At 39.3% G+C, this 24127-nt stretch overlaps 1 protein-coding gene across 1 annotated transcript in view; it reads right to left on the bottom strand.

The window, feature by feature from the left end:
- GPR158 (G protein-coupled receptor 158) overlaps positions 1 to 20882 on the bottom strand; it is a 410420-nt gene extending 389538 nt beyond the window's left edge. The window contains exon 1 of the mRNA XM_029955110.1: positions 19482 to 20882. Coding sequence (XP_029810970.1) covers positions 19482 to 20374 — 893 coding nt within the window. The 5' untranslated portion in view covers positions 20375 to 20882. The remainder of the gene's footprint in view (positions 1 to 19481) is intronic.
- Between the last annotated feature and the right edge of the window lie 3245 nt (positions 20883 to 24127).

Raw genomic sequence — 24127 nt, 5'->3', positions numbered from 1 at the left:
CCATTATTATTTTTAGATGATCATTTATCTGGCAATAAATTAACAGACAAATATGAGAATAATAAGAAAGTGCAGCAAGATTGATGAACACCCAATGTACAAAACTCAATAGTATTTATCTATGCCAAAATCCCCAACAAAAAATCATATCTAAAAAGGTGCTGTTTAAAATAGCAACAGACCCCAGAAATTCTGTAGTAGTTAACTTAATCAGGAATACATAAAACCTCTCTAGAGAAACTTTGAAACTCTAATGAAGGACAAAATAAATGATCTTAATAAATTGAGAGAGATAGCCCATGCTCTAGGAAGGAATAATTTACTATATTAAAAATGTGAATTCTCATCAAATGCAGCTATAAATTTAATGCAGAGCCACTAAAATTCTATATGAAATTTTGAGAAACTTGATAGTTTACCTTAAGTAGAATAATAAAAGTAAGCTGTGAAAAGAAAAGAGGTAAGCCTTGCCCAAGCAAGTATGAAGACATACTGCCCTACCATGGCAATGAAACATAGTATTAACAGAAAAAACAGGCATGAGAAACAGTGGAACAAAATAGAGAATTCAGAAACATACATATGCATGTAAGGCACTTACAAGTATGATAAAGATGATAGTGTTGGGAATCTGGCTCACTGAATGAGCAAATAAAATGCCTGGTTATCTACCTAACCATGTACAAAGGTAACTTCAGATGTTCAAACCCTGACTCTGAAAAGTAAACCTTTAAAGTTAGTAGTTGATAACATAAGAGAATATTTTTGTGACAAGGTGTTGAAAACTTACTTAAACCCAAAAGCATAAACTTCAAGGAAAAAACTTTAAGTAAATAATATCAGAAATTTTTGAAAATTCTGTTCAAGGGAAAAGGCAACTGAAAGGTGACAGACTGGATGAATTTACAATGACTAAAACTGACAAGGAAATATTTTCCTATTATGGTTCCTATATGTCAAAAACATATAAAAGGGGAAATTTTTAAGGTGTTCTCTTTAAGTCAAGGCAAAGGATATAAAGAATTTTACAGAAAAGTAAACCCAACAGACTTACAAGCACAAGAAGAGATGCTTAAGCTCATTAGAAATCAGAGAACTGTAAATTAAAACAATAGTGAGATATCACTTTGGATTCCTTAAACTGGCCAAAAAGTTAGAAAGTTGAACAATACCAAGTGCTGGCAATAACATGAAGCTAGAGGATCCCTTATGCCCAAGTGGTGAGTATGTAGACTGATATGGCCTCTCAAGAGAACAATCTTACAATATTTTGTAAAATACATTCACTCCTCTCTGTCCCCCAGAAATCCTGCTCTTGGATTTATCTTTTAAAGAAATCCTCACTTAAGTCTATAAATGGGTATATAAACTTACTACAGTGCTATTGTAATTTCAGGGAATTGAAGACAGTCTGGGTGCCCATCCCTGGGACTGGACAGTTTCTAGACGCTATGCAGTGGTAGAGTACTATATTGCAATAGAGGAATGGACTGGTTATATATGTGGCAATATGAATGGATTTTTAAAACAGAGTTGTGTGGCGCATCTGGGTGGTTCAGTCAGTGAAATGTCCAACTTCAGCTCATGTGCTGACAGCTCAGAGCCTGGAACCTGCTTCAGATTCTGTGTATCCCTCTCTCTCTGCTCACCCCTCCCAATATTAAACATTAAAAAGTTTTTTTAGGCAGAGTTCTGTGGAAAAAAAAAGTAAGCAAAACAATGAGCTATATAGCAAGTATTTAATTAAAATTATTTGCACACAAATAGCATATGAACAGAAAGGCATATCTTATAAATGGGATGCAATCAAGGAAAAGTGAAAAGACTTTTTTCTAACAGGAAGAAGAGCTACTTCCTTTCCTGTTTCCATCTAACTATAAGAGAGTCTATATTCACGTTTCAGTGACCTAAGTAATTATTGTGTAGTTTCCTCACTTGAGGCATCTCATCCTTAGAAAACATCTTCACAAAAGCACCCAGCCTATGTATCATTTAGCTCGAGCATATAACTTACAAGAAATAGAAAAGAAGCAAGAACATAATCTGATGCCCTCTAAAACATCTAGAAAATTTGACAACTGTCTGTCTTAAAGCACAGAAATGCTCTCCTCCCCCATGCTACTTTGAAGCAGACATGTCCAGAGAAAGCTTGCCAAAACCTTACATAGTGACAAGCATCTTCCATCTGTCTGGCTTCTTGTTCTTGGAAGGTTTTTTGGCAATCAGGTCGCACCTTCCTTGGGAAGATCTGTACATTTTGTGGGAAAAAAAAATCACTTAAGTGTGATTTTAAGAAAATAGAAAGAACCAATAAATACAAAATGAAGTAAGCTCAATCAGGAGAAACATCTATTCTCCATCCACACCTTTGTATTTTGGGGTTCCTCAAAGCGATTCTTTTTTTCAAATGTAAGTGCAGCATATCTCTTCAGATTGCTAGGGTTCAGAATTTGATAATAGCATTTTTCTCTCTGAAAAATATATTTTGAGTTTGCCATTTTTATGGAGGTAGCTGACTAATGTTTCATTTTGTGGTTTTCCTTCACTGGGATTGTTTTGGGCTTCATTTTATTTTGGTTTTAAATAACAAGAGGACAATTTATTTTATCAAACACATCCACAGTTCCTTTTATCACCTCTTTGGATATGACTATTTATGAATGGAGTAGGACAATCCCTTGTCAGGGGACCCAGTACAAAGAGATTGCATATACTGACCCATTTTTTCCAAATAACAATCCTATAAAAGAGGAAATACTCTCTCATTTTATAGATGAGGAAAATAAGGTTCAGACAAGTTATGTAATATGTCCAAAGTTGTGCTTTTTTAATGTCTATGGAGAAAAAAATCATAAAGTATATCTGTCAAGAAAAATAAATGTTTAATTTATGTTTTAGAATATAATGATGTCAGACCTTCAATTTCCTGTTGATTTGATTAAAAGTGCCACTTATGTTAGTATTTGGCTACAATATCTAAATGAAATAATCTTTTTGTTAATCATTTCTTAAATTATTAAATTTCTCTCTTTTTTTTTTGTTGTTGGCTCTTATTCAGATAGATGTTCAGGTCAGATTACCCAGATGATAATCTGCACAGTTTTGTTTGTTTGTTGTTGTTGTTGCTGTTGTTTTTCAATTCTAGATGCCACTTCTGATCCAGAAATATTAACAGTAAATAAGGCCATAAAGTAAATGAAAAAATGATTCCACTGAAATTAAAATAAGCCACGTTGGTTAGGAACCCAAGATGTTAAATGAATATAGGGTTTACTTGGATGCCTTGGGTCCTATGTTTTAAGTTATTATTTATTGGGTACTCATTACCTGTCAGGCATTATGCTAGACAAACTTAAAATATCCTCACTGAAAGTGTATGTGACTGATATTATTTCCCCAATTTATGTCACAACTATGTATTATCAATATCATTTCCCCTAAATAATAGTTAAGAAATTTGGGACAAAAAGAGATGAAATGGGCTGCCTAATAAGAGATGAATATGGGCTGTAACTGATGTCCATATCCTTGGTATAAGTGTAAGAAGACTGGTCAGAAGACCCAAGTTTGAGTTCTTGCCCAAGTAGGTGAATTGAGCATATATTTCTCTACCTCATCTCTCCATTATCCAAGTGTAATGGAAGTAAATAAGTATAGAAGGAATGGGATAAAATTTCTGGGATCATACTGAGGATAAGCCAGAGTGGTGACAGCTAAGTCCAGGACATAATCAGGAGAAAGCTGGAAGAGAAGTGCTCTTCCAACAGATTTTTCAAAAAGATTTTAAGCTCAAAGTCAATTGGTCTCAAGAGTGGAAGTAGAAAATGAGGCAGACATCAAGGTGATGAATTGACGGACTTCCTTCTAAACAGTCACACAAGTTGGCACATCCTCTCCTTGTGTGCTGTAATGGTATTTATTCTCAAACTGAAAACCAAGAATGATTCTGTAAAGGGGTGGAAAAAAATGCCTGGGAAGAGTTAAAGCTTTTAAAATTGGTTATTAGTTCTACAGTAAAGGTCTCGGGTGGGCCAGAGACTACCAACTTCCTTCTCAGGCATCCTAAAGTGAATGAAGGCTGACAATCCAGGGAGAGTCCTACTGAGGAATGAGCCCTACACGTCTAATAAGGTTCCGTGTCATCTACCCATGTAAATTAATCTAGCCTTTCAATCATAAAATTGATGACTAAGGATCACATTTGAGATAAACTAGTAGCATAAAGGAGGAAAACTAGTATGAAAAAGCAAAGCAACTAAACCAGGAACAAACAGCAATAATTCAGGCAACAGAAGACAATTTAATAGGTAATTTTCTCAAAGAGATTTAAGAAAATATACATACAATTATGAAGACAATTAGAGCAAGAAAGAGTTTGCAGAAATTAAATGAGATTGCCCAATGGAAATAAATTTACTAGGAGGAAGAAAAAATAAAATCTTTTAGGAGAAAAAGTGAAAAGAAAAACATGGAAATATGAGAAAAAAGTTGAAAAATACAGAGATCAATCCAGAAGGTCAAATACCTGTTAAGAGTTCCAGAAAGAGGAAATGGATAGGAGAAAGCAATGTTAAGCAATCATAAAAGAAAATTTCTGAGTGAAAAAATCTAAAAGGGCCAACTAAGTGGTAAGGTCAATGAATAGTCACATCTAAGCACATCATCATGAATATTCAGAACCCCAAGGAAAAACATAGAAGTTTCCATGAAGAGACAAAAAACAATTACCTACAGAAGTGTAATAAATCAGGTTAATATCAAAAAATTTTTACCAGCATCGATGAATGCTAAAAACAATGTCTTTAAAATTCTGAGGGTGAAATGACTTTGCACCTTTAATTCCATATTCTGACAATCAATCATGCACTAAGGCATGTTTTAAGACATGGGAAGACTTAGAAATTTTATTTAGAAAGCACCTGAAATACTTAGAATAGAAAGTATTTGAAATTGTGCACCAGGGGATGAAAAAATAAGAATTCTAGAAATAATAGAAACCTGCCTCCAACACACAATTGGATTCAAATTTTAAATAATTTGAAAAGATTTCCATGATAGTTATTCTGCATAAAACATGAGACTCCAACAAAAATGTCTTCAACAAATATGTGAAACTTTCTTAATAGTGTGATTGATTAAAAAGTTAGATTATCTTAGAGATAAGTAAAATATATGGTTCCTTTTTTATTTCTTTAACATGAAAAAGAAAGGCAGCTGCTAATTCCAAGGTTAGGGAGCACTATGTGATGTCTTCTTGCAGACATGTGCAAACTAAAGGTAGCATGGTTTTGAGCAACTGATCTAGAGAGAGATAATCCATTGGTTCTTGACATTTGGAACATTCTGAAAGTGCACAGGTTCAGTTATTCAAGTTTCATTTCTCAGAGGCAATGAATGGACAAAGCACAGAGGGTTTTTGTCTTTTTGTTATCTTTTTTTTTCTTTTTTACTGCAGTGATAAGTTATAAATGCTACCATCTTTAATTATCTAAAAATACTGGAATAGCAAGAGAAGTAGGAGGGTAAAAAAAGAAAAGTAAATAATATAAGATACTATTTAAAATTTATGGATGCAAAAAATCAAGGTAACCAACAGAAAGATTAAATTCCACATTTGTCATATTAGAGAAGATAATGATGATTATTTTATTTCCTAAAACCCATAATCTCTATTTTTGTTGTTAATGCTCCACATTAGAGATATACTCCTATCAGGGGGCCTGGATGACTCAGTCAGTTAAGTGTCCGACTTTGGCTCAGGTCATGATCTCATGATTCGTGGGTTTGAGCCCTGTGTCAGGCTCTGTGAGGACAGCGAGCCCAGAGCCTGGAGTCTGTCTTTGGATTCTGTGTCTCCCTCTGTCTCTGACTCTCCCCTGCTCACACTGTCTCTGTCTCTCAAAAATAAGAAATAACATTTAAAAAAATTTTTTAATTAAAAAAACAAAAGAGATACAGTCCTACCTATACTTTCTATCATGCAAAGTCTACCTCCAAATTCATGTCCAAATATTTGTGGTCTCTTTTCTGGCTCTTCCAATCTCACTTCTGCGCCTTGTGCCTCTCACTGGCAGTGTTTCAGGCAGCCCCTGACCTCTACATCTGAGACCTCACCATAAAGGACAACAAAGTGGGGCACCTGGGTGGCTCAGTCAGTTAAGCATCTGACTTCGGCTCAGGTCATGATCTCACGGTTCCTGAGTTTGAGCCCAATGTCAGGCTCTGTGCTGACGGCCTCCTCTGTGTCTCCCCATGTCTCTGCCCCTCACATGCTCATCCTCCATCTCCTTCTGTCTCTCAATAATAAACATTAAAAATTTTAAAAAACAAAAAAGGACAGCAAAATATGTCAGGAAATGCCAAATGACAAGACCTGCCAGCTACCAGCTTGAGCGAAGTCAGGGACCAGCGGGATGTCATTCCAGGCATGCTGGTAAGGAAAAAAATGCTTCACCCAGGAGTTAACCTGCTGTGCCTCTGCCCTTATTCTGCTTTCTGTGTCTGGAAAAGGCCTCACTTACAGGTTTGAGCCAGGGAGCAAGAAAAGCACCTAACTTATTTTTGCAAGAAATTTTGAATTTTTTATTTCTACCTCCTTTGCCTCTCAAATTCCAATTTATCCATTCACATTTGAGAATGGAGCAACTAGAAATGGCTTATTCTTGGGGCACCTGGGTAGCTCAGTCAGTTAAGCATCCTACTCTGTGTTTGGCTCCGGTCATGATCTCATGGTTCATGACATGGAGCCTCGCATCAGATTCAGTGTTGACAGAGCCTGCTTGGGTTTCTCTCTCTCCCTCTCTCTCTTCCCCTCCCCTGTTTACACAAACACATACACACTCACTCTCTCTCTCTCAAAACAAATAAACTTAAAAAATTATGTATATATAAAAACAAATAGCTTATTCTTTGACTGAAATCTCATCAGAGACTGGAAAACTTGAGTCCCCAGAGATAAGGGAGGCAACAGCAAGAAGGCCAAGGGTAAATGGAGAAAAGAGAAAAAGGCACCAAAATAAGATAACAAAAGAGAAAAAGGCACCAAAATAAGATAACATTACAACCAAACCACCCAAAGGAAAACAGTGAAGATGCGTCCACAATTTACAGATTGCTACGGGGTAGAAAACTTTAAAGCACTTAATATGCATCTATCTATATTACCACAGTTTCTTACCCATTTATTGAACACCTTCTGCATATTCTACACTCATCTTCTATATCATTACCCACCTCTCAGTACATTCCAGTAACACCTTCTTTCTATTCTTGGAGCATTTGTAGTTCATTCTTGTCTCAGGACCTTTGTTCTTGCTATTTCCTATTTAGATCATGATTACCTCAACTTGTTCCATGCCTGAGTCCTTCTCATACTTCATTCTTAACTCAATAGTCTTTCCTGACCATCCTATTTAATGCAGCCCACCCTACCGCTCAGCTATTCTTTAACTCATTATTCTATTTATAGCCTTATAGCACTTGTTCTTATCGAGATCTATTTATTATATATTTATTTTGCTTATTTATCATCTATATCCCCCTACCCGCACAAAAAAAATCCATGAGGACAGGGATTTTTATGTTCTTTTCATTATTATATTTCCAGCATCTATAGGCCTAGCCAGATACCTATTAGACACTCTATAATGTTTTTTTCAAAGAATGCTACATTCCACACATTATGCTAAAGTATATATATATATATATATATATATATATATATATTTACTTGTTACAATGAGAAGTATTCTACACCTTTTCAAGATAAAGACATAGAAAGAGTTGAGTAACTTGCCCAGTGTCACACAGTATAGTAAAAGTGAAAGCGCATGGATTCAAGTATGGGTTTATAATCCCAAAACCCTGCCTCCTAGACACTGTTCCATACTGCCTCCCTGAAATATGTAAGGTGATTTCAAGAGAGACTGCACATGGGAAGTCATAAAATGTGGTTCTTACATGTGAAGGCCATGTAGAACTGGTGGGGAAAAGGGACTTTTATATAAAGAGACAAACAATAACAACTAGAAGCAGCTGCTTTCATGATAGCCCCTATCTTAAAGGTGAGAAAAAGAACCCAAAGTAAAGGGAGGGAGATGCAGCACATGACTCAGTGGTCCACATTCCAAGGTTCAGTACCTATGGTCTCTCTGCCTTCATGAAGAACCTGCTATTCATTCAACCCCTACCAATAGGATCATTCACAATATTGAATGGCTTCAGGCTTTCAGAATGGCCTGTAGCCAAATTCTTTGGACAACTAAAGCTGAAGGCACTAAGCATTTATAATTTTTAATTTTTATTCTTAAAATCTTGGGAAATGGATTAGATGTGTCACAACCTTATTAAACACTGTTTGCTTTTTCCCCGGTTGGTGCTTACGGATCAGCTGCTTCTGATTACAAAGATTTTGTTTTAATATAGACTTCTGAATCTATCCTCAGCTTATCTTATTCACAGGGTCTGGGAAGGGCCAAGGAACATATTATCAGGCTTTCCAGATGATCTTGATGCCCAGCCATGTTTGAAATCTGTGAATAATGAATATAAGTTAACCTTTATTTGATGACTCTGGGTGTTTTTATTTGAGCCTATGTTAAACTACAAATTCACTGCAGCCATAGCTAATGCAAGTGACGGTCACTTTCCTTAATGCAAGTGTCAATTTCCTCACTTGTAAAAGTAACTATAAATTGGATTATATGATCTCTAAAATCCTTTTTCCTTCTAAAATTCTAATTCTTCAAAAAGAAGCTTTCCCAGGACATTGACTAAAACTTGTTTCTTTAAAGAATGCCCCTACTGCCCCCCACACACATTTTTTTCAAAATGCATCCATTATTGAGAAACTTTAAATATAAAACAATCATGGAAATAATAAAACCATATTAGTAACAAATTGTACAAAAAATCTGCCAAGTTGTTCTTTTTGAGTGCCAAGTTTAATATTAAATTGAACCATCAAAATTTCCCAACTCTCACTCATATCAGGTTCTATATATGAAGTGATCTTATGTTCCAAACAAGTAAGCAAATGAATAAATGAATAGAAATGTGACCTGAGGGGCTCATTCATGAACACATATACATACATATACATACAGAACCCTTGAAATAAATATCCCCAGAATAGCATATTTATATGAGTTCTCGCTACACCTGCAGCTTTCAAACATAGGCATTTTTGCTCCCAAGGAGATGTCTGGCAATGTCTGTCCACGTTTTTGATGATCACAGCGGTCCAGGAGGTTGCTACTACCATCTAGTAGGCAGAGGCCAGAGGTGCTGCTACACATGTTAAAACAAACAAGACAGCCCCCACAACAAAGGATTATCTGGCCCCTAATGTCAATAAAGCCTAGGATGAGAAACCCTGCCCTATGCAGTGGTCTGAGGCATCAAATAAGGGAAAGCCCAACTCTTCTTTCAAGCAGCTGACCAGGAAAAAAAAGAAAAAAAAAAAAAACACTTACCTCCACCGTTCCATTTAAATCTCATCAACCAAAACTAGTTATATGGCTACACCTTAAAGTTTTTATTTACACTGTGAAACCTCTAAGCCCTTTAGAAAGAAAAGATCTATTTCCCCTCTTTTTGGTCCATAAGTGGTCTTTAAAAAAATGTTTATTTACTTTGAGAGAGAGGCAGAGAGAGGGGGAGAAAGAGAATCCCAAGCAGGCTCCATACTGTCAGAGCAGAGCCTGACATGAGGCTCTATCTCTCAAACTGTGAGATCATGACCTGAGCCGAAATTAAGAGTCACCTGTTTAACTGATTGAGCTACCCCCGTGCCCCTACAAATGGTCTTTAATTCTCACTGTCCTAGGCATTTTCCCACAATGTGAGTGAAATGCTTTACCAGATGGTGTGGGAAATTTTTTGATAATCTTTACCATATCTAATCTGAAAATAAAAGTTTCTGGTACTTCCGGCCTAATGGTTTGTGTATTTCCCAAACATTAAAAGAAAATGTGGGGTACCTGTCTGGCTCAGCCAGTAGAGCATGCAACTCTTGATCTCAAGGATGTGAGTTCAAGCCCCATATTGGGTATAGAGATTAATTAGAAATAAAATCCTTATATTTTAAATGGCATATCTGATAAAGTGTTAGTATCCAAAACTATAATGAACTCATCAAACTCAACACCTAAAAAACAAATAATCCATTTAAGAAATGAGCAAAAGAGAGAAATAGATACTTTTCCAAAGAAGACATATAGTTGCCTAACAGACACATGAAAAGACACTCAACATCACTCATCTTCAGGAAAATACAAATCAAAACCATGATGAGATACCAACTCACACCTGTCAGAATGGTTAAATCAACCACACAAGGAACAACAGGGTTGGTGAGAATGAGGAGAATGGGAACTCCTCTTGCACCGTTGGTGGGAATGCAAACTGGTGATACCAATCAGGAAGGCAGTATGGAGGTTAAAAATAGAACTATCCTATGATCCAGCAATTGTGTTAATAGGTATTTACCCAAAGAATACAAAAATACAGATTTGAAGGGGTACATGCCTCCCAATGTTTATAGCAGCAATATCAACAATAGCCAAACTATGGAAAGAGCTCAAATGTCCATCAACTAATGCATGGATACAGGAGATGTGGTATTTTTGTAAAACAGAATATTACTCAGCCACAAAAAGGAATGAAAATTTTGCCATTTGCCGTGATGTGGATGGAGCTAGAATATATTATGTTAAGTGAAATAAGTCAGAGAAAGACAAATACCATATGATTTTATACATATGTGGAATTTAAGAGACAAAACAGATGAACAGATGGGAGGGGAGGAAGAAAAAAGAGAGAGGGGAACAAACCATAAAAGACTCTTAGGGATAGAGAACAAACTGAAGGTTGATGGAAGGATGTGGGTAGGCATTGACTAGATAAGTGATGGGTACTAAGGAGGGCACCTGTGTTGTATGTAAGCGATAAATAACTGAATTCTACTCCTGAAACCAATAGTGCACTGTGTGTTAACTAACTGGAATTTAAATAAAAATTTGAAAAGAAAAAAAAAGAAAATAGTTAAAAAAGAGAATAAAGAGGGGAGCCTGGGAGGCTCAGTCGATTGAGCATACGATTTTGGCTCAGGTCATGATCTCACAGTTCGTGCATTCAAGCCCCATGTCAGGCTCTGTGCTGACAGGTCAGAGCCTATAGACTGCTTTAGATTTTGTGTCTCCCTCTCTCTCTGTTCTCCCCTACTTGTGCTATCTCTCTAAAAAATGAATAAACATTAAGAAAATTAACAAAGAAAAACTGAATGTAATTATATGTTTTAGGATCGATGGTCTTTTTAAACAAAATTATTATGAAGACAAATAGCAATCTAGGTATTTTTTAATGTTTTTTTTTTAGAGAGAGAGCATGAGCAAAGGAGGGGGAGAGAAAGAGGGATACAGAGGATGAGAAGCAGGTTCTGTGCTGACAGTGGAGAGACCAATGCAGGGCTCGAACTCATGGACCACAAGATCATGACCTGAGCCACAGTTAACTGACTGAGCATGCAAGTGTCCTGCAATCTAGTTTTTATGTAGCAGTAACGTCTACATTTTGTGTTTCCTTATATACATATGTTGCTGCATCTTGAAAACTTACAGATGATAATAAAACTTTATAGTTGGAGAGAACTTGGAATTTTTCTCATTTCCTAATATCATAATTCATCAAATATAAGATGCCATTCATTGAAATATGTCAGCCATGTGTACCATGAAAAGGAAATGTATGCCAAGTGAAAATGACGTGCTCTCAATCATAAGACAGAGCTCAGGTTAAGAGCCATCAAAATCAGGAAAAGATACATCTTAAGAATTGATAAAATAAATTGTTCTATACTATATTTCTTTTTCCTCTTTCTCAGATAAAGGTTGTGTGTCCTGTTACTCTATAAAAGTTCTTCCATAGTAATGTAAAAAGGCATTCCCATGGGACAAAACACATAAATGGTGAGAAAGCTAGGTTGACAAAATAAGCCAAAATCTTATGTAATTCTAAGTTTTCTTTTAAGTTATAGGTGCACTGGGTACTTTTGCTAATTGGACAGATATTTTTAAATTCTACATTGTCTTGTAGTTACAGTCTTTACCTGGGGTAAAGTTAGAACAGATAAATTAATTAGAAGTAATTGTTAACCAAGAGAGACAGAGAGAGACTGCCTTCTTTGACAAAAAGGTAGGTAACAAGATTTTTGTTTGAGGAAAGATGATCTTGGGGTCAGACCACTTAAACTAATTCTGTGTTTCCTATAAATTCTACCTAGATGAAATTAGATGTATCCTGTAATTGCTTTGAGACATTATAATATCCTTTGATGCAAAAAAGAAAGTCATGGTTCCTAAGTTTGGCATTGTAGAATACAGAGGGGAGGAACCTGATAGAAGATTCTACTTTTAACTGAAGAAGCATTTCACAGAACAACATATCCATCCAAATATTTTTATGTTTTTCCCCTGAAGTAAGAAAGACTTGTTGGATGAGTAAATACCCAGATAAAGTAGAAGTTGTACATATAAATAATTTTTTACTAAAAGCTGAAAAGAAAATGAGGCTGAAAGACCAGCAGAACACGCTGCCCTTGCCTCCCCCCCACCCCCACCCCTGCTCCCCAGTACATATGCCCAAGCTGTGGGCAAGAGCCTAATAACACTGTCGGCTGCAAACACTCTGAGCATAGCCCCGATTCCAGTGTGCTGCCTATTTGTGCATGGTGGCCATCAAGCTGCCAAAGTTATCAAAATCCCAGTGTACTATTTTAGTAAGCCTGCTAAAATAATCCTGTAAATACCAATCGAGAGCTGAAGGGAGAAAACAAACAAGCCCTAATGCTTCTGTACCAACCAAGTCCAAACTAATGTCAACAGCAAACTTCTTGGCACCCCTGTATGTTACAATATAAGCATAAAACACGGTGCATGTTGGAAAAGGGGAGCCATAAAACCTTGAACAGTGAACACCAAACTGCTGCCTTTCTGAAATTGAAGGTAAAATTTGACTTATCTAGCAGTTGAGGCTTTAAAATCAGCTAGGGAGGGCATCAGTTCCCTCACCAGAGGGCAGGCATATACTCTTGTTATTTAGTGAGCAGTCTCAGAAATCCCTATTCTGCTTCCAAATGCATATTCTAGAACATGGCAAGTAATACTGTGCCACTGCTATGCCACAATAACTAGCTGGTTTGTTATTACTATTATTATTTTACAGCCAACTACAGAAGTAAATTGAGAATGGGTTGTTATTAAGAGTAGGTAAGGAGCTTCAAAATGCCTAAACATTGCCTGTCTTGAGGGAAGTTACACAGGTATATTGGTGCCCTTGATTTAGAAATTTGCAAAATAGCTTCATGTTGACTTTAAGTAAATTCAGCGTATCTTTCAAGATCTGGAAACTCAGGGAGCACCTTGGTGGCTCAGTCAGTTGAGTGTTCAACTTCGGTTCAGGTCAGGATCTCATGGTTCGTGAGTTTGAGGCCCGAGTCAGGCTCTGTGCTGACACCTCAGAGCCTGGAGCCTGCTTCCGATTCTGTTTCCCTCTCTCTTGGCCCTTCCACTGCTCATGCTCGCTCACTTTCTCTCTCTCTCTCTCTCTCTCTCTCTCTGTCTCTTTCTCTCTCCCTCTCTCAAAAATAAATAAACATTTAAAAAAAACTGGAAACTCAGATCATACTTCTTCTTATTTTGGAATGGTATCACCCCCCCAAAAAAAGAAAGAAAGAAATGATGCTCTCATTTCCATTAGCATAATATTTAACCCAGAATACATCAGGCTTTCTCTAATAAACAAATGACTATGATAAAAACATACATTGAATATATGCGAACATGATCTGCATTTAAATGAAAATATATTAACAGTTTTCAGCAAGCTAATCAAATAACACTTCAAAAGTTAAAGTAACATGTTTAATTATGTACATAATCCTAGACTTTCAGGGTTATAAGGAACCCTACATGTCACCTAGACCAACCTTCTCAATGTATAGATGAGGAAACTGAGAATTAAAAAGGCAACTACTGCCCATGGTAACACCATAAGTCAAATATATGTTCCAGTCTGATGCACTATCTTCTGTCTACAAGGCCCATATTTCCACAATGATCCGCTGTTATTATGTCTTCAAAATAATGAGGAATAAAACCAAACCATCATATAAATTATAAACTATTAATCACATGACTTTAATTCAGCTAAACTAAAAACGTTTATGTCTGAGGGAAGTATTTGGGAAGCCAGAAGCTACAATACAAAATATTTACTGAACTTCCTGTATGATCACAATTCTTCATTTAGTCATTACAGAATCCCAAAGGAAATAAACTTTACTATTCACAGCTGATAGATGAAATAATTGAGACTCAAATCCTCAATAGCAGAAGTTCATCTAAAAACTCTTTGATCTATAACCCAGGTAGCATCTCTGCTGTTTCCATATGCAACCTCTTTTCACCACAATCATTACCCACAAGAGAGATGTAAGATAGGTTTAGCTTGGAGCAAGATGGTCATTTCTCTTACACTGTGAATTTCCATCTTTAGTTGAATGCAGAGATCTGTACCAGAATCACCAATGGAGGTGTATGGGTGTAGGATGTGATGGAAAGAATGAAGTGATCCCTCAAAAGTCAGCAAATCTGTGACATCAATGTTTGCTGCATTTGTTTCTAAAAAGGGGTTTCCACACTCTTGTGATCCTTCCTTCATTGCCCTATTATGTTTTTTTTTTTTTAAATCAACACCAAGTCTGACACTCACATGGTTTCCTCTTCCTCTGAATGTTACTTCCCCAGCAATATCATTTCCACAAGGTTCAGCACTTATGTGTATTAGCCTTGTTTCCAAAGCCTGCTTGTTGATCATTTGGAGAGACCAATCAAGAATGCATAGAACACAGAGTTATAATGATATTTGGATAGCACCAAGTCTGTTTTCACATTTTAATTTTGCAGAAGCTGATTTCCAGACAGGTAATACATCCAGTCAGAGACAAAACTAGGACTTGAGGCAAAGTTCTATCAAGTCTAACATTCTTCTTACTATACAACTTACATGGTTGTGTGATTGACCTAAAAATAGTAAGTGTGTATGACTTATTTGGGCCAAATATATTATTTCAAGTCACTACTATGTTATATTTTTAAGTAACAAGGTGAAAAAAAAGTTGGTAAACAAGAGATAACAGCATAGAGTGGCAGAAAGACAGTATAAGCCTCATAGCTAGATAGACCCAAATTTGATTTGGGCTCCCTAACTTACTAGCTGTGTTACCTTGGGCAGGTTGCTCAACTTTTCTGAAGTTGTCACTACATGAACGTACAAAGAATTAAATGCAGCGGTATATATAAAGCATTTCGTATATACTAGGTACTAAATATTTATTGGTTCCCACTAATTCTAACCTACCACAAAAGAGCTATGCCACTCTAGCATGTTCCTTTAGCCCTTTGGGTCTTGTTTCCAACATTGCAAATTGAGAAGATGAAAGAAACCAAGTGAATTCCTAAGTCCCTTTTAGCTTATCAAAAAATAATTAGTTCCCAAGGTTCTTTTACCTTAATTTAAATTCAACACTTACGTACCTTATATCCATCCTAAGCACTGAACAGTACCAAGTACCACCAGGAAGATACCTATGATTTCAGGAAAATGGGATCCAACTCCATTGCACTTCAAGTTCCACAACAAAAAATTACTAGGCAAAACCAAAGACTTAACTTTAAGGAAAACTCTGCAAGGGTATCACAAACCTAATGTAATAATTATAAACAACTGAGGATATACCTTAAATTATTACTCTCTCCTTTGCTAAGATGGAAGATGAGAACTAAAATGTTTATATTATAGAACAAAAGATCCAAAAGACATTTGGTTAAAGCAACTAATGCCATTTTTTAAAAGAAGTGAGGAATAAATATCTCTTCCCATGTGAGTCTTAAACCAGGCTTTGAAATGTAAGGCACTTGTGTCATTCTGAAACAGAAGGGAATAAAATTTACTATGAGAGGTATTTTACAGTGATAAACATTAATATAGGAAGGTGGTTAGCCATGTTCTCACATTACTTTTGAATTTCATGTTTGGGATTTACATGCTCTAAAAGTAAAATGTTTAAAAAAATTTTTTATGTTTTATATTTATTTTTGAGAGACGAGAGAGACAGTGTGAGTAGGGGAGAGTCAGAGAGACAGGGAGATATAGAATCTGAAGCAGGCTCCAGGCTCTGAGCTGTCAGCACAGAGCCCCATGCGGGGCTCGAACCCACAAACTGTGAGATCATGACCTGAGCCGAAGTCAGATGCTCAACCGACATATTTAAATGCTTGAGTATTATAAGACCTGAGAAAATACTAACTGATCTTAAATGCAAATTTTAACTACAACAGTTTTCTTCCTTCCGTCCTCCATAAGAAAATTGTTATCAATGGATTTTCCATTACAGATAAGGTGTTTAGCAAATAACATTGTGGAGGCTCAAAATATATTTCAACTGGGGTGCCTGCCATGGCTCAGTCGGTTTAGCATCCAGCTTTGGCTCAGGTCATGATCTCACAGTTGGTGGGTTTGAGTCCTATGTCAGGCTCTGTGCTGACAGCTCAGAGTCTGGAGCCTGCTTTAGATTCTGTGTCTCCTTCTCTCTCTGCCCCTCCTCCACTCATGTTCTATCTCTCTCTGTCTCTCTCTCAAAAATAAACATTAAAAAAAAAAGATGATAAAGAATAAACTAAGTCCTCCAACATGCATCATATACAAAGGTTAAGAGAGCCACAGAAATAGGATTTTGGTGTATGCATATCAAGTACAGTGTGAATCAGAGGCCAAAGGCCTGCATCCTGGTTCTATCATTATTGTAAAATTGATTTGTGATTTTTGCACAACTCACTTCACCTTTTTACTTCTCTTTATCTATCAAACAACAGGAGGACCCATCTGATCTAAGATTTCTTCCAGTTCCTATAATGAACATCTGTGCACATCCTCAATACAGCATTTGAGGGGCACAAGACATGGGCAAAGGGCACGTCAGGAGTGCACTTATTCTGCTCTTCATACATACCGCCAGGAAGAACCAGCTTCATAGACAGCCAAATACTAAATGGCCTGGCTTCGTGCCTTGGCTAAAGAACACCATTGATGACTGTGAAAACACTTAAAGAAACTTAGCCAGAGGGAACAATTTTCTGAATGTAGTCCAAAAAATAGGTAGAGGGTGTGTGAGCTCCCACAACCTAAGACCCTCTGTGTCCTCAGCTTTTCATCTTAGCTGGCAGAAGGCTCTGAGGTTATTTAGGTGACTCATGCTTTCTGAGCCTTAAGAGAAATGATTCTGGAAATGAATGGCTCTCCTCCCTAGTCTCACATCTGACCCTTGAAAATACATATATTTTTATGCAGCAGCTATACTATATGCAACATTCTTAGAATATCTTCATAAAACAGAGTTTAACAGAGTGGCTAGAAGTATGAAATCCTAGCTCTACAACTTACCTGCTGTGGGATCTCAGGAAAAAAGCTTAACCTCTCCCTGATTCAGATTCCTTTTTCTGTAAAATAGGGAAACTAATAAAACCTAACTCACAGGATCATGAAAATTAATCAAGATAATGCATGCAAAGCAGTTAACACAGAATCTGACAGAAAGTAAATGCTATAGATGGGTAAATATATGATAGATAGATAGATAGATAGATAGATAGATAGACAGACAGATGATAGATAGATAGATAGATAGATAGATAGATAGATAGATAGATAGAATGATCCTGGGAACTAGGACTCCCTAAAAAGACTTATTTGAAGGCCACAAACAATTTGCTGGCAGTGAATAGCATCTGCTAATCTTTCCTCTTCTGAGCAAACATTATGGCAAAGACTCAAAGCTGGGCTCAGCTCTTACTAATAGGATCCTGAAGAAATCAGGAGCAAATGAGATTATCCTTAAAGTAGGAAAGAGTTACTCTGGCTTAAGACAAGATCTTTAAAAGGGACAGAAACACATTCACGTGTTTTTGTGCATGCGTGTGCGCACACGCACGTGAACACACACAATTAATGTAGTCATACAGGGGGTTGTTTTTTGTATACATCTTCCCAAGTATTGCTGGCACCAATAGCTACAGAATTTTATAACTGGATGGCTCCCTGGAGAACATCTAGTTCAACTCCCTCATGTGGTAGTTAAGCTGAGGCCCAGAGAGGTTAAGCAGCCTACTGGGGTTCATTCAGCAGTAAATGAGAGTGCCAAGATAAGATTTCTGACTTCCCCCTTTGCCCACCCAGTACTCAGCCTGGTACCTTTCCCCAGGTGGGCATCCTGTTCTTGTACCAAACAGAGCATTAAGGCACACAAACAAGGGATTTCTCACTTTTGCCAAAGTTCCTAAAAGGTACAGAAGCAACTTCAACACCCAAGACTTCCTTGCCAGAGCCTCCCCTCATGGAAACTGGGGAGGATCCCAGTCAATCTATAGCTCTCTCCAAGGCTCTCTTTGGAGTTTTTACACTTCCCTTTCTGTTCCTTCCTCACATCAATTCTTAAGTGCTGGGTCTTAGAAGTTCTTCAGCAGAAAGGTCAGGTACCTCCCAGGGCAGAAGTTACCTCTGCTAATTTGCAAATCCTCATCTCCCCACAAATGCTATACCTTCTGACAGGAAATACAGACCTGTTACTGAATTTCCTCCAAGCTTCCTGAGTGAATTCAGTCAGAACGAATCCTTTCCTCCCTAAGGTAACTCAATCCAGTTCATTTATAAAGGGCATGAGTATGTGAAGAACTGGAGAACCCTCAGGTATGCCTGACACAGAGAACAGGGTCAAGAGAGGACCAAGGAAATGAGACTAGGGGGAGGAGGGAGATGGGTAGAGGAAGCACTCGGACCAAACTGCAAAGTGGATCCTGGAGACAACCATGCTGAGACTGACTCACTGCTGAAGGGATAGAACCGTGGAGGAAATACACTGTTTTAATCATACTCTCTGGGAACTCACAGCAGACTGGTATCCTGCAACTCACACGGAGAAAGCAGGCAGAGGCTACCCCTAAGTGGCAGAACCGAAGAACTCTGTCTTCCTCCTGTTCTCTTTTCGTCCTCATCAGGGCTGGCCACTCTGTGCCTCACGGGCACACCTGAGCTCTCCGGCTTCCCTCCAATCACCCCAGACTGGGAAATGCCCTTCCTGCTCTCCCGTGCGTTGAAAAGAACCACAGGGCATCCGAGATGTCTCTCAACTCCGCCAAATGCTCCCCAGTCCCCTGTCCCTTGCAGGGAAACTGATCTGAGAGAAGCTTTCACTGAACTGACAAGCATAGGGCGCTTCTTGTCCCTAAGCACAGGCGTCGGCGCACGGTGTTCCTCAGCCTGGGTCTCCCCTGTGAGGGGAGGAAGGCGTTAGGAGTCACAGCCAAGTGTTACTTCCCCACATGCGACACCGGAAGGAAGGCTTTGTTTTTGCTTCCCCCCGCCCCTACCTGAATTCCGGGACCAGGTTAGGCTGCAACCCGTAGAAAGCAGCGGAGAGAGTGACCAGCCACCCGGGCTTGTAACTCCCGTTCTCGCACTCCAGATAAGGCGGAGACCACTTGACATGGCTCTTGTCCCCGCCAAGCCCGTCCCTGCGCCGCCAGCTATGGCCCAGGCTCCGGGGCCCCTGATTGGAGCCGCGGCGGTGTAAGTGGGTCCTCCACTTGCGCCGCAGGCCGTGGAACCACTCGGTCTCCAGCGTGGCGTTGGCCAGATGGTGTGCCGAGGAGGACAGGTCCTGGAGCAGGATGCGACTTTCTTCGCGGGTGGCCTGGAGGAAAACCTGCGGGGCCGGCGCGGACAGCGACTCGGTGCTGAAGGTGATGGCTGCCCGGGAAATGCTGGGCTCGCCCTCCAGGAGACTCCGCACCAGCGCCCGGTACCACTCCAGGTCGTCCTGCAAGTTCTGCTCCCGCGACTTATTGCTCTGCAGCATCATGTTGAGGAAGTTAGTGGCGTGTGTCAGCGTGTCCAGCGCCCCGTGCAAGGAGGGATGGGAGCTGGCTAGGGCTGACGACTTCCCCGGCAGGCCCGCCAACTCGTAGCGGCTGGAGCAGTTGGCTCGCTTCAGCTCGTGGGAGTCCCCGCTGTAGAGGTAAGAGGCCACGTCCACGGGCACCTCCTCGGCGAGTTTCTGCGCCAAGATGGTGCCGTCGGTGGAGCGGCTCCAGGGAGCCGAGGGAGCCGAGGCAGAGGCTCGAGCCGGCTGCTGGGCGTGCTGCTTCAGCCTCAGGGTTCTCTCCCTAGGGGAATCCAGCCGTCCCGGAGGGTCGCGGCTGGCGCTCGCAGTTCCCAGTTCCAGATGAGCGAGCAAGAGGCAGAAGAGTAAGGGGTAAGCCATGGCTCCAATCTGCTTCGCAGAGAAGGAGAGGAGGTAACGGGAGGAGACACTTTTTAAATTTTGCTCGTCAATTTATCAGCAGTAAGACTTTGCCTAGGAGTCGTCCCCCTTTTCCAGATGCCCGAACAGGGCTTTAAAATAAGAATGTCTTGGAATTGGCCCGGCTGGCTAAGCTACCGTCACAGGAAATCAAATCACCTGTGGCAACGCTGGCTGCACCCGCTCCATAATGGGTCGGCTCGGGATTACGCACCTCACAGCCTTGAGCAGAACAGGTTACATCCCCTCTCTCCCGGCGGCTATAGTTAGCCTGCTTACGTCTTTCTGCTCAGCAGCTTCCACCGTCGCTCTCATTGAGGTGTGTTCAAGAGCTGCTGCTGCTGCTGCCGCCGCCGCGGCCACCAAAGACGCTGCTCCATCATCTCACCCGCGGCAGGTCGTTCCCGCCTCCCGGCTCTGGCTCCTCCTAGTTCGCTCCGCCGCGCGGCGAGGAGTGCGCGCACAGAGATCCGCACCGCGAGCGCGGACCGAGTCCGGGAGAGCAGAGATTTCTTTAAAGACGTTAGTCTCTGTGGAGTTTATAGGACCAGACAGCTGGTTAATTGGAGCCCTTAGGTTTGGCCACAAACCACACTCCTGTCTCCCTTACTCTGGAGGAAAGCCGGTTTAAAGAGGCAGCTTGGCCGCAACCAAACCCTTGAAGGGCGGCTTCAAGCCGTCTTGTTCTCTGTTTGGTCGGCTCCTGTGTCAATCAGCCGACTGCCATTTGTTGGGCTGGGGCGGGAGCTGTCCAGTGCTGAACCCGAGGCGGCACAGAGGAGGCGCAGGAGGAGGCGGTGGCTCGGGATGCAGCAGCGCCGAGTCCTTTCACCCACTCGCGTTCCCTGATGACTCGGAAACCCGAGGGGGTGGGGGTGGGGTGGGCGGGAATGAAGAGAGAAGCGGAGCGTTTGTGGCTCAGAGCGAAGGAAACTTGGACGTACTGAGAAGGAGGGTGTTGGCGTCTTGCTGCTTAGTTAAATCAGCCTTTTCTTTTGCCTGGAAAAGAGGGAGAGAGGAGTTTTCATTTTTGACTTAAATCGAAGGGGAAGGACGTAGGATGGAGACGTGTCCTCCTGAGCATCTGCTCATTTTTGGCAGATTATCAAATCCTCCTCCTTATTGTCGGCTAAAGAAATTATTAAAACCTACTTGCTGAGGTCTTAGCTATGAGAGAGTAATGGAGACATCTACCGGCTGAGCTTTAAGAAAAAAAAATATTTAAGGAATCTCTGCCCTGAAAAGGGGCCAGGAGGAAGGCGAGCCCGTGAAACAGTATGCAAGTGAAAATGTGGAAGGGAGAGGTATGTACTAGGGGATAAAACTCAGACTGTGAGAGAATGAGAATTAGTGAGTCAATGTTGCATGAAAAGGGAAGTCGTTCTGACTGAGTTTCTAGAATTAGTGGAACTAAGAACTAAGATATCCAGTTAACTATAGATTGGGATACCCCAGCAGAATGCAGAAGACATACCGAATAAAAAATATATAATATATATATAATATATATAATATATTATATATATATTATATATATAATAATAATAAGCCATTATTGGAAAATCTCTTAACACAATCTAATCATTTTATCTGCAATGTTAAAAATGTCTTCTGATATTCTGAAAATACTAATCAGTACTGGATGTGTAAGGCTGTGTGCACCTCCACTTTCCATTGGCACCTCTGTTTTCAAATTCCCCAAGAAAAACACAAACAGAAAATTCCAAATTCACTTCAGTTCCCAACCAACAAAAGGTCACTGGTGTCATTCTAAGGTAGCACTGCTTAGATTTACTTTACCATTTCATTTCATTCTTCCTAATGAGAAAATACTTAAGCAGTGAAATGTAAGTTCCAAAGAGAAAAAGGTTGTCTGTATTGGTCACTGTAGTATCTTGGACATCTAGAAAACACAGAACTTCCTGGTACATAGTAGGTTCTCACTAAATATTTGCTAAAATAATGAATGAATCAGAAGATCATAATGATGAAGCTAATTATTTAAGAAGTAAAATCTGCCTGAAATGTCAGTGATGTAGACTTCTGGAATAAGACATACCAATAAGTTTTCCAAATTATGGTACACGCTCCTCAAGTGAGTTTTTATACGTATGCAAAAAAAGTGTTAATAGATTTATACTTACAAGTAAATTTCATGTTCACAGCCAACTTTTTGTTTAAATTTTGCTTTGTAGTATATGTTCCTTTGCTAAATAAAGGTCATCCCAGTTTAATGTTCTACTACAGCATATGTGGCAATAAGAATAGAAGGACGTTCTGTTTGTTTAATTTATCATAGTATACAATATGATTTTCTATCTATTTAACCAGTTAAGGACTGAAATGTAATTTCCTCACTGGTTGATGTCTTTAGAAAACATACATAATTTATTAACAATTCTTTAAAATTGCCCGGCATGGCATTTAAAAAAGAAGTTCTAATTTTATTAGTAGGTCTTTCTATAAGTAATTCAATGACTGAACATAATTAAAAGATTTTGGTTCTGATACTATCATTAGTCTAAGCAAGATATATGACCATTGGCAAGACATTTAAGGTTCTGTGTCTGAGGACACAAATTGTATCTGGGCTTTGTGACTTAACACTGAGGGAGTTCTAAATGGTATCTGAGCCACTCTCCAGAGGTGCAGCCCTTCCGTTGCTTATGTCTGCCAAGAACAGAGCAAACATAAGAGGCTCTTGCAATTTTAGCATTCCCCTCAGTGGCTCATCTTCGGTCTATATTGCCAAATAACCGAGGTGGACTATTTGGGTTTAGAACAGCAGTGCCAAAATAGAAATATAATGTGAGCCACAAATGTGATTCATATATATAATCTTAAATGTTCCAGTAGTACATTTAAAAAGGAAAAGGAAAAAGTAAAAATAATTTTAATAACATTTTATTTAGTCTAATATGTACAAAATATTATTTCAATAAGTAAACAATATAACAATTATTAGCAAGATATTTTAAATTTAAAAAAATTTTTCAGTGTTTTTATTTATTTATTTAATGTTTTCATTAATATTTTAGAGAGAGACAGAGAGTGAGCAGGGGAGGGGCAGAGTGAGATGGAGACACAGAATCGGAAGCAGGATCCAGGCTCAGAGCTGTCAGCACAGAGCCTGACACGCAGCTGGAACTCATTGACTGCAAGATCATGCCCTGAGCTGAGGTTGGCTGCTTAACCAACTGAGCCCCCCAGGTGCCTCTGTTTTTATTTATTTTTGAAAGAGAGACAAGGGTGGGGGGAGGAGAGAATAGACAGGGGAGTGCAGAGAGAGAAGGAGATACAGAATCTGAAGCAGGCTCCAAGCTCTGATCTGTCAGCACAGAGCCTGACGTGAAGCTCAAACTCACAAGCCATGAGATCATGACATGAGCTGAAGTCTGATGCTTAACCGACTGAGCCACCCAGGCGCTCCTACATTTTTAACTAAATATTCCAAATCCAATGTATGTTTTACACTCACAACACATGGCATTTCACACTAACCATATTTCCAGTGCTCAATAACCACCTGTGACCAGAGGCTACCATAGAGTGCAAGCTCAAGAAGATAGTGCACTGTTACCTTGAATGCTCTAGAAAGCCTAGTTTTAGTAGGCCTGGTCCATTTAATAGGTCTAGAGTCAAGGTAACTGAGTAATAGACAACACTTTGTCAATGTCAGTGTCCATCAACGAAGGAAGTATTCCAAAAGAAATG

This window comes from Suricata suricatta, chromosome 10 (genome assembly GCF_006229205.1).
Source record: "Suricata suricatta isolate VVHF042 chromosome 10, meerkat_22Aug2017_6uvM2_HiC, whole genome shotgun sequence".
NCBI classification, from domain to species: domain Eukaryota; kingdom Metazoa; phylum Chordata; class Mammalia; order Carnivora; family Herpestidae; genus Suricata; species Suricata suricatta.
Note: the sequence above shows the minus strand (reverse complement) of the source record. Positions and strands in the feature narration are given on the sequence as shown.